The sequence below is a fragment of the Labeo rohita genome, chromosome 10, assembly GCF_022985175.1.
Source record: "Labeo rohita strain BAU-BD-2019 chromosome 10, IGBB_LRoh.1.0, whole genome shotgun sequence".
NCBI lineage: Eukaryota > Metazoa > Chordata > Actinopteri > Cypriniformes > Cyprinidae > Labeo > Labeo rohita.
In genome coordinates, this window is record NC_066878.1 from 30,359,899 (window position 1) to 30,372,330 (window position 12,432).

At 29.6% G+C, this 12,432-nt stretch overlaps 1 protein-coding gene across 4 annotated transcripts in view; it reads right to left on the minus strand.

Annotated features, from left to right (window-relative positions):
• LOC127172200 (unconventional myosin-XVIIIb) overlaps positions 1-12,432 on the minus strand; it is a 70,146-nt gene that overhangs the window by 11,012 nt on the left and 46,702 nt on the right. For 3 of the 4 annotated variants that reach the window (XM_051121400.1, XM_051121397.1, XM_051121401.1), the window contains 2 exons: positions 6,901-7,034; positions 5,312-5,353 (listed from right to left, as the gene is read on the minus strand). In XM_051121400.1, coding sequence (XP_050977357.1) covers positions 5,312-5,353; positions 6,901-7,034 — 176 coding nt within the window. The remainder of the gene's footprint in view (positions 1-5,311; positions 5,354-6,900; positions 7,035-12,432) is intronic. The other variant, XM_051121398.1, reaches the window with a different exon arrangement.

Consider the following 12,432-nt stretch of genomic DNA (forward strand, 5'->3'; position numbering starts at 1 on the left):
ATGGTTGGAGATGATGACTCGAAGTCATGTTTAGTAAGTAAATCTGTTCTTAAAAGGGATAGTTCACCCAAAAATTATCCTAAGGTTTCCTGACCCTCAAGCCATACAATCAGAGTTATAATAAAATTTATCCTGGTTCTTCCAAGCTTTTTAATGAAAGTGAATGGGGGATGAGATTTTGAACCAAAAAATTCCATCCATCCATCATAAAACTGCTCCAGAAGGCTCCAGGGGTTTGTGAAGGGAATCAATTTGTTTGTGTAAGAAAATATCCATTCTGTAAGTAAATATCCATGTTGGATTAGGGTTATTGTTTTTTTTTTTTTTTTTTTTTTTTAAATAAACTTAGCGGGCATTCTGATAAACATGCATTGATGATAAACCTTTGATTCCGGATCACAATACTATATTTATACCTGTTTATTCACTAGGTGTCTGATCATCGTAACACTATCCTTGATGTGCCAGTGGGGATTTTATTGGAGGACACCGATCTTCAGCCCTCCAGCTCTTTGCATTTGACTTCTTCAATCTGAATAATTCTTCTCTGGCAAACCAACTTTTTGCTTAAGAAACGTCACTGTGATACTTTAACACCATTCTTTGTTTTGGGGTTTTTTTTCCCACCTTGATTTCTTGATCTCCATTATTCATTTTATGAACAATAAAAAGCATGTTTAAATTGTAAAATGCAGAGTTCTACAACTGATGTTCAGTAGTTCATTTGGGATATTGTTACACCTCTGTAGTGTGGTTGTGACACAGTAATATTTCCACTACAGTATAGTTTGTACTGTAATACTGTGAAATTTTGGTGAAAGACACTATATGTTGACTGTTTTATTTTAGTTTGCTATGTTTGCACAAAGCTTAACTGGTGAAATGTAATAGTTATGTTTACATTAACATAATATTTGATACTTGAGTGAAGTATATATGTGCATAGAGTTGATGTACTGCACTAGTTAAGTTTTTTTTAGTTTTTTTTTTTTTTTTGTTACCACCTTTAAAGTGAGGCTATAACCTTATTTACATTACAGTATAGTGTTTACTGTTTTCAATAATATTGTGACATTTTGTCAATAAAAAAATCTAAGATTAAATATGCTGTTCATTGTTTTATTTCAGTTCGGTGTGCACAAAGCTTGCAGTCAAATACAAGAACATTGTTTAACAGTTGTAAGTTACATTTTCATGTTGAGTTAGCTTAAATATATAAGTACACTTAAAAAAATTAATACCAAGTGAACACAATTGTTTAAGTACATTAAATAAGTGCTAAGTTTGTTGAACTGAATGATTTAAGTACAGTCTACAAAACCGCCAAGTTAAATAAACTTAAATATGCAAGTTTTGGAAGATTCCATTACTCAATTAAATTGAGGCAACGAGTTTACTCAATCAATTTAGTCTAATGAACTTATTAGGGTTTTCAGTGTGTGATAAACGAGTTCACTGTGAACTGAGCCGTTCTGAGGCGCAGAAAACACCGGATCACATGGTGATCGCCTGAACGAAGTGCACGTTTTGCTTTGAAACGTACAGTGAAAACAGACTTTCTTTCGTGTTTTATTTCATTTAACAGATACTGTGCCAAAGCATAATGGCCCAAAACACAACTTTAAAGACCTTTTATATTAGAATAAAAAAATTAAATATATTTTAAAAACTACACTTTTTAGCCGGAAGACCGTTTCACGACAATAATATACAAAAGACAGTTTTGATATTGTGATAACACGATATTGATAATACGGATTACAACAGAATTCGTGCTGTTGCTAAATGATGCAAGAGATACTCTACTATGCATAAAATGTGCATTTACACAAATATTGGCTAAAACTTAATTTTCATTAGATTATATTTGAGGACGATTTTCAGCACTGTATTAAAGGGACAGTTCGCCCAAAAATGAAAATTTTCTCATTAATTACTCACCCTCATTACATTTCAAACCTGTAAGATGTTTGTTCATCTTCAGAACACAAATTAAGATATTTTTGCAAAAAAAAAAAAAAAAAAAAAAAAAAAAAGCAAAGCATTCTCATATCTTTATAACATGACGGTTGAACCACTGATGTCACATGGACTATTTTAGAAATGTCATTACTACCTTTCTGGGACTTGAACATGTCAATTGCGTTGTTATCTATGCAGGGTCAGAAAACTCTCAGATTTAATCAATATCTTAACATGTGTTCTGAAGATGAACGAAGGTCTTACGGGTTTGAAACGAGATGAGGGTGAGTAATTAATGACAGAATGTTCAGTTTTGGGTGAACTATCCTTGCCGCTCAAAAGTTTGAGATCAGTAAGACTTGTAATGTTTTTTAAAGAAGTCTCTTATGCTCATCAATGCTGCATTTATTTGATCACAAATACAGAAAAAAATAGTAATATTGCAAAATGTTATTACAATATAAAATAATGGCTTTTATTTTAACATACTTTAAAATATAAAATATTATTTATTCCTGTGATGCAAAGCTGAATTTTCATCAGCTAATATGCTGATTTATTATTAGAATTATCAATGTTGGAAACAGTCGTGCTGCCAAGTATTTTTTGGAACCTGTGATTCTTTTTTTTCAGGATTCTTTGATGAATAACAAGTTAAAAATAACAGCATTTATTGAAAATATAAATCTTTTCTAACAATGTAAATCTATGCTTTAACACATCCTTGGTTTTTTTCCAAAAATAAGAAAGAATGAAAACCCCTAACTTTTGAACAGTAGTGTATAATGTTAGAAAACCTTTCCATTTTGAATAAATGCTGTTCTTTTTAGCCTTTCACTGATAAAAAAAAAAAATCCAGAAAAAAAGTATCACAGGTTCCAAAAAAATATTAAGCAGCACAACTGTTGTCAACATTGATAATAAATCAGAATATTAGAATGATTTCTGAATAATAAATTACATTTTAATTTTTTTTTAAATTTCATTTTAAATTGAAATAATATTTCACAATATAAAAAAAATCTTTTTGGTATTTTTGATCAAATAAATGCAGCCTTGATGAGCATAAAAGACGTCTTTAAAAGCTACTAAAATCTTACAGATCCTAAACTTCTGAGCAGCAGTCTATATAATAGCATGCTGCATTACATTCAGTGATTGTATTGTTTATGGATACATGTGATGTTGCTTCAGAATTTTCTCAAACAAGTTACAGTACCTGCCTTTTAGAAACAGTTTCTTCTTGTGTGTATGCCTATGATGATTTAAAATGCTGAGCAGATCACTAGGTTTTGTAACAGAGCCAATGCGTCAAAACCTATTCTAATTTCCAGAAGCTCTTATTCAAACATACAAGAGTAGGTAACAAAAAATGTTAATTTGCTTGCATATGCCGTAGGTTCTCTCCTACCCTCTTGTAATTGGACTCACTAAAATCGTAGAGATTTAAGACCCAAAGCTCTGAGAAACTGCAACACAGTTCATTTTATCCCCTTTTTCATTGCACAGACAACTGAAAGAGACGAGACGCGGGGGGTCTCGGCTAACGTGCATGCATTATTCAGAAGACAAAGCATATCACAGCTGGTGAACTTTTAAAAGGACTCTCTCGCTCAGAGGAAAGCTTCTTGCGTTTAACAAAGGAAAGTGGCAGTGTGGGTATGTCGGAGATTCGCGTCCGACGAGTAGGTGTCTGTTTGCATCTGTCCAGCTGAGACTCTCGTCTATCTTCATTCAGACGTGTGAAGGGAAGCCGTGACCTTACACAAGTCCACACAAACTTACAGCACCGAGCAACAGGCTAAGCAGGCAGCATCAACAGCCAAACACAGTGTTGGCCCATCCATCAACATTTGCATGATGGCAAATTTTTAGACCAACGAGAGTAGGATGGTTATGCGTTAGACTCCGCCAACACCATTAAGCCACGGTTCACAAAGAGATGCCGTGCATTTATATGCAAAAAAGAAACCGTACTGCATAAAGCAGTGCATTTCTTTATGTTGCAGCAGACGTTAATGTATGTTATGCAACTAAAGCTGGATGAAGTAATATATCTGTCAAAACAAAATTTAGCATTCAAGTTTCTTTAAGGTACCTAAAGTAGTTCCACAATTCTTTTCTAGCTTGTGATTTGTGAGTGAGAGAGTGCTAGGAAAAATATTTTAATAGTGCCTCATACTTAAATGACAGTAGCCAGTACAGCTAGTAGGTAAAAAAAAAATGTAAATAATATTATGAATAAATAAATATATAATAAAATAAAAATATATATTTACAATATTTAAAAACACTTTTTACAAATAAAGTACAAAATAAAATGTATAAATAAAATATAAAAATGTAATTAAAAATATATTTATTGAGATTTTTCCATATATAATATCAATTATAATATTATATAATCCATATATAATCAAATATTTACTAATACTTTTTACTAATAAAGCACAATAGCTCTATATATATATATATATATATATATATATATATATATTAGGGCTGTCAACGATTAATCGCGATTAATCGCATACAAAATAAAAGTTTAAGTTTGCCTAATATATGTGTGTGTACTGTGTGTAATTATTATGTATATATAAATACAAACACATTCATGTATATATTTAAGAAATATTTACAAGCATATGTATTTATTATAATTTTTATATAATTTATATATATATATATATATATATATATATATAAAATAATTTTGTATATTAATAACATATTTCTCATATATATACACATTAATTTGTACACACACATATATTAGGCAGTCTTAAACTTTTATTTTGTATGCAATTAATCGCGATTAATCGTTGACAGCCCTAATATATATATATATATATATATATACATATAAATTAGAATATGATACAATAAATGAATAAATAATAATAATAAATGAATAAACTAGCAAACAAATAAAATTACAAAAAATGTACTTTAAAAATATATTTATAGAATTTGTCCATTATACTATATATATAAATACAAAAATACAAAACATTAATAAAAGTAAAATAAATACAAAAACAAATATATAATATATAATTATATTAATTATTTTAATTTTAATTAATTAGAATTAATTAAAATGAATAGTAATTTTAATATATATTTATATAATGTGTCCATTATACAGTATATATATAAATTATGCAATTAAATTTGCATGTTTGACAAAAAAACTTAAACAAATTTTTTTTTCGTCCAGCCCAATATGCATCCACTGGCCTAGTTTGAAGCCTGCATTTATCCGATCGCTCATTCCCAAATGCACAACAGAAAATGAACACGGATGCATGTAAGTGAACAACAACAGGATGGGGGAGGAAGTGCTTACAGATCTTTCTTTCTAGAGAAGGACTCCACTGCTGTCTGCACACTGTGTGAAGAGGGAGACACAGTCAGAGACGCACAGGAGTGGAGCGGAAAGCTAAAGTGGTTGGAGGTACAAGCAAAGCAAGCATATCGAATTTTCAGTGAAGTCTAAGCAGCCTGACGGAGAAGATCAAAGTCTGTGAACTCTGATACATCGGACTGCATTTTACTATGGGTGTCGAGGGAGGAAGGCATTATTGAAGCGTTTATAGTAGCAAAGTATAGCCTTGATTTTGCACAGTGAGGAAAATCTCTTCACATTTTAGCTCAGCTGAAAAAAGAATAGAAGGAATTACAAAGTCACAGCAAGAAGTAAAACTTCAAACCCAAAGGGAAGAAAACAGTATACACATATATATACTGTTTTCTTCCCTTTGGTTTTTAAGTTTTATGTCTTGATGTTGCTGTATTAAAACATCAAAAGTGAAAAAAGAAAAAGTTACTGTATACTGTATATACTGTACGTATAGAGTTAATTTAAATTAAATTAAACTGAAATAAAATTAAATACATAATATAATATAAAATAAAAAAAAAGATAAATTAAAATGAAGCAACTCCCATGAAATAAAACATTGTAAAGTTAGATTTGCTGAAAAACAAAACAAAACATGAAAAACAAAAACCAACAAAAATGCCTCAAATAAAAAAAAAAATAAATAAATTAAGAAATAATACAAAATAAAATTAAATTAAATTAAAAGTATAAAATCTAAAATAAAAACACAAGATAAAAATAAATTAAAGCAACCCTAACCAACAAAATTAAAAGTTGTAAACACGAAAAACAACAAACAAACAAAAAACCCTGAATAAAACAATAGAAAATAGAAAAAAATAAAATAAAATAAAAAACAAGATAAAATAAAATTAAGCAACCCAGACAAACTATAAAGTTACTGAAAAAATGCACCCCGTCCCCTAAAAATAAATTAAAATACAATAAAATAATACAATTAAAATAAAAACTAAATAAATAAATAAAATAAAATAAAGCAACCCTAACAATGAAATAAAAAGTTGTAAAGTTAGATTAGCTAAAAAACAACAAACAAAAAGCCCTAAATAAAATTGAACAACATAAAAATAAAAACAAGATAAGATAAAATAAAATAAAATAAAATAAAGCAACTCCAATTAAATAAAAGTTGTAAAGTTAGATTAACTGAAAAACAAAACAAAACACAAAAAACAACAAACAAAAAAAATCCCTAAATAAAATAAAATGGAAAATAATAATGATAATAATAATAATAATAATAATAATAATAATAATAAATGTATAAATAAATAAACAAACAACCCTAACAAAATAAAGAGTTACTTAAAAAATGCATTATATGCAAAATCAAATCAAATCGTACACCATACAGCATACTACCTTCAACACAGTATTGTTTGGAACAAACCAATCAAAATCTTGAATATTTTATAGTATGTATAGTATAGAAACTGGTTTGCAGAAAATTTCCCCTTGCTATGCTAGACTGTGGAGCAGAAACAAAAAATAAATAGAAACAGAAAAGGTCAGGTGCACGTCACTAGCAATACCTTTCTGTATCACTTTCATCACTGGACTCCACCTCCTCCAGCGCGGCTTGCAGATCAACGATACGCCAGATAGATGTCTCTAGATCAGCTTGCAGGGTCTGTCTTACTGCGCTAAGCTCTTCCACTTGCATTTCCTGGAAACAGATAAGACCAGATAAAATCAGATAACCCGCGACGGTCACGCTGGATCTCCAGGGCAAATAAAGAGCCTGCATCAGGACAAGAGAAATCATTACCCAAATGTGTTTAATCTCAAAATGTCCCCAATTAATTAACCGCTTGCTAAGGTTAGAGTTGTTATTAAACCGCTCACATTTTTTTCAGAAAACACAAAAATCTAATTAATTATACAAAGGCTAAGATGTTATGAAAATCAAGCCTTCAGAGTTCTTTTTATCCTTTTAACTGTAACAACATTTATTTATGTTTAATACCAGCACAATTAAAATTGACAACTAAACACGAAATAAAAATGATTTTTCTGTTAAAACAGACATGAATATTTATATTAAATTATTTGTAAATATATTTATAGAATTATTAATAGCATACAGAATACTGATGAAACAAAAAATGCCAAAAACATGACCAGGTCATTCATCCTAAAATCAACAACAACAAATTTTAAAATTAACTTTTAATTTTTATTATTAAACTCAATTTCTTTTATTAAGAATTAAAGGAAAATACTCAAAGGAAATTTCATCGTTTTGCATTTTATATTTTTAAAAATAATATATATTTAAATTAAAGAAATATTAAATATTTAGCAAAAAAAAAAATTACTTTTATTTAAATAAATATGTATTTATTTTCAATAAAATTAAATAAATATTTAAATGAAATACTTATTATTTAAATTAAATACATATTTAAATTAAATTTAAAGTACTGGTAAAACACTTATTTTGTACTGACTTTAATTTATGCTGCTTCAATTTTTTTTTTTTAATCATTACATTATGATGTTTTTTCACACACACACACACACATACAGAAAGAGAAAAAGAAATATTTAATATTTAATTATTAATATACCAATTTTTGGTAAATTCGTCAAGTAAATACATAAATATATTAAGTATTTTTTATAGTATAGTATTATATATATATATATACAGTGGGTACGGAAAGTAGTATTCAGACCCCCTTAAATTTTTCACATAAATTTCACATAAATTTTTCCATAATCCTTAAATGGAAGACGTTTGGGACAACCAGAACCCTTCCTAGAGCTGGCCAAACTGAGCTATTGGGGGAGAAGAGCCTTGGTGAGAGAGGTAAAGAAGAACCCAAAGATCACTGTGGCTGAGCTCCAGAGATGCAGTCGGGAGATGGGAGAAAGTTGTAGAAAGTCAACCATCACTGCAGCCCTCCACCAGTCAGGGCTTTATGGCAGAGTGGCCCGACGGAAGCCTCTCCTCAGTGCAAGACACATGAAAGCCCGCATGGAGTTTACTAAAAAAACACCTGAAGGACTCCAAGATGGTGAGAAATAAGATTCTTTGGTCTGATGAGACCAAGATAGAACTTTTTGGCCTTAATTCTAAGCGGTATGTGTGGAGAAAACCAGGCACTGCTCATCACCTGTCCAATACAGTCCCAACAGTGAAGCATGGTGGTGGCAGCATCATGCTGTGGGGGTGTTTTTCAGCTGCAGGGACAGGACGACTGGTTGCAATCGAGGGAAAGATGAATGCGGCCAAGTACAGGGATATCCTGGACGAAAACCTTCTCCAGAGTGCTCAGGACCTCAGACTGGGCCGAAGGTTTACCTTCCAACAAGACAATGACCCTAAGCACACAGCTAAAATAATGAAGGAGTGGCTTCACAACAACTCTGTGACTGTTCTTGAATGGCCCAGCCAGAGCCCTGACCCAAATGAGCATCTCTGGAGAGACCTAAAAATGGCTGTCCACCAACGTTTACCATCCAACCTGACAGAACTGGAGAGGATCTGCAAGGAGGAATGGCAGAGGATCCCCAAATCCAGGTGTGAAAAACTTGTTGCATCTTTCCCGAAAAGACTCATGGTTGTATTAGATCAAAAGGGTGCTTCTACTAAATACTGAGCAAAGGGTCTGAATACTTAGGACCATGTGATATTTCAGTTTTTCTTTTTTAATAAATCTGCAAAAATGTCAACAATTCTGTGTTTTTCTGTCAATATGGGGTGCTGTGTGTACATTAATGAGGAAAAAAAATGAACTTAAATGATTTTAGCAAATAGCTGCAATATAACAAAGAGTGAAAAATTTAAGGGGGTCTGAATACTTTCCGTACCCACTGTATATATATATATATATATATATATATTATTATTATTATTTAATTAAGTAAATATTAGTATAATAGTTGTAAATACAAATTTATCCATTTTGATTTATCCATTTTGTTTACCATCCTCTCACCCTCAAACTTGTTATATTAAATATATATTAATTTATAAATTCATAAATGTGTCTAATGAATTAATTTGTATAAATTACATTCTTGTAAATATATTTCAATTAAATGTGAATTACTTGTAAAAATACTCATATTGTACTTATTATTTTTTAAATCATTGTATTACAGTGTTTTTGTGTGTTTTCACACACGCACACACACACACACACACACACACACACAGAGAGAGAGAGAGAGAGACAGAGAGATTATTATATCTCCATTATGTCTTATATTTTTAATATTTTTAAACACTTATTTTGTACTGGCTTTAATTTATGCTGCTGTATTTATTTATTTATTCATTGCATTATGGTGTTTTTTTGACACACACTGAGAAAAAGAGAGATAAATATTTAATATTTAATTATTAATATACCTATTTTTTTGTAAATTTGTAAATAAAAGAAAAATATATTACGTATTTTTTCCATTATTTCTTATATTTTTCATGTAAATTATATATATATATATATATATATATATAATTTATATAGTAGTTTATATAGTAGTTTTAAATACATATTTAAATTTTACTTTATTTAAACAGAGAGAGAGAGAGAAAGCGAGAGATAAATATTTAACACTTAATTATTAATATACCAATTTTTTTTTTACATTTGTAAAATAAATAAATATATTAAGTATTTTTCTCATTATTTCCTATATTTTTCATGTAAATAAGTATTTAAATTTAATACTTCTAAATACATTTTTAAATTAAACTAAACATGTGTAAAAATACTGTTTCACTGGCCTTAATTTATGCAATTTTTTTTTTTTTAATCATTGTATTACAGTGTTTTTTTTTTTTTTTGGCAAGCCTTTCTCTTGAACTTCTAAAGCGCTTGTTTGCTAAAGGACAATTGTGCGTTATCGATCGTGAGCTCTTGTTTGTAAAATAATTAGATAATGAGCGCTCGAGAGCCAGCGGAGCGACTGATTACACGATTCATTTTCCTCTTCCCTTCTTTGTGCGTCCCCAGTCTCTTGCTCTCCTGGACGAGCCGCCACTGTCTGTCTATGATTAATTCCCATTGTCTCCTCAAGGTTATTGATACAACAAATCCCATTCCGCTCCTCTCATCTCCATGACAACCACACCTTCGCTGTTGCCCCCTCCCTTTCATAACCAATAACCTGGAGAGCCTCAGCATGTGTGTGCGTGCGCGCGTGTCTTCGCATCGGGAAGAAACGCATCCCAGACTTCGGTCTTTGTGTATGCGCCAGGCATCGCTAACACTGTAGCTAATATTCATAATATTGAATGCCTTTGACTCTCAGCATGCAGGTCAAATTGCATTACACGCCGGCAGGTGCTGTAATGACGTAGGGCCTCCTCCTTTGTGTTAAATTATGAATATTTACAGCTTTTTCAGTGAGATCGCTGTATTCTCATGGGTAATAACGTGTCAGGTTTGTGGGCGGCCACTAAGGAGAAAATGCACCGAGCGGCTGTAGATATGAATACATTAGTTATGAGGACAGTCGTTCAATGTTTCACAAAAGCGATTACATTTTAATGCACATTCTGAAGATAAGTTCAAGAACAAAACCATTTTTACCTTCAAAATATTACAGAAATTAAAGATTTTACAACTACGTTTGATGATTTTCTTAGGGATGCACAATACATCAGAGCCATTGAGTAATTTGATATATATACTTTAAATATATTTAATTTAATTTATTAAGTTTAATTTAAATTAGTAAGATTTTTTTTTTAAAGAAATGTATATATTTTTTAATTCAGCAAGGATGCACTGAATTGATCATAAGTGACAGCATAGATTTATATAATGTTACAAAAGAGTTTTATTTAAAAAAAAACAACAACTATTAAACAGCACAGCTGTTGATAATATTAAGAAATAATATTAAGAAATGATTATCGCACAGCAAATCATCATATTAGAATGATTTATGCTGAAAATTCAGCTTTGCATCACAGGAATAAATTACATTTTACAATATATTCAAATAGAAAGCATAAAAATTATTTTAAATTGTAATAATATTTCATAATATTACTGTTTTGACCAATTTTTTTAATAAAATAAATGGAGCATTGGTGAGCAGAAGAGACCTTTTTCACAATAAATCCTACTGACCCTAATTTTTTTAATGGTATATAATAATACATTTTAGAAATTTGCATATTTGTACATTTTATTAACCTTTACCATCTTCTCACCCTCAAAGTTATTATTGATAATATAGTAAAATATATAAAGCATATTCTTTAAATTAAAGAAAATTAAGGAAAATGAAATGTGATTAAAAAATGATAAAATAAAATAAAATAAAGTAAAACAATCCCTTTTTAGGACTTCCATATTTTAACTACTGTGTTAAATATTGTAAAAATACACTACCAATCAAAAGTTTTTGGACAGTAAAATTTCAAATGTTTTTTAAAGAAGTCTCTTCTGCTCACCAAGCCTGCATTTATTTGATCCAAAGTACAGCAAAAACAGTAAAATTTAAAAAGTATTTTTACTATTTAAAATAACTGTTTTCTATTTAAATATATTTGAAAATGTAATTTATTCCTGTGATTTCAAAACTGAATTTTTAGCATCATTACTTCAGTCACATGATCCTTCAGAAATCATTCAAATATTCTGATTTGCTGCTCAAACAACATTCATTATTATTTTTATTATTATGTTGAAAACAACTGAGTAGAATTTTTGCAGCTTTAAAGAATAGAAAGTTCATAAGAACAGCATTTATCTAAAATAGAAATCGTTCGTAACATTATAAATGTCTTTATCATCACTTTTTATCTATTTACAGCATCCATTCTAAATAAAAGTAATCATTTCTATCACTTCCATAAAAAAAAAATATATATATATAATACTGACTGAATATTGATAATTATAATAATAAAAAATGTTTCTTGTGCAGCAACTTAGCATATTAGAATGATCCTTCATATTAGAATGAAGGATCATGTGACTGGAGTAATGATGCTAAAAATTCAGCTTTGAAATCACAGGAATAAATTACATTTTAAAATACTGTTCAAATAGAACAGTTATTTTAAAATGTAAAAATATTTCACAATATTACTGCTT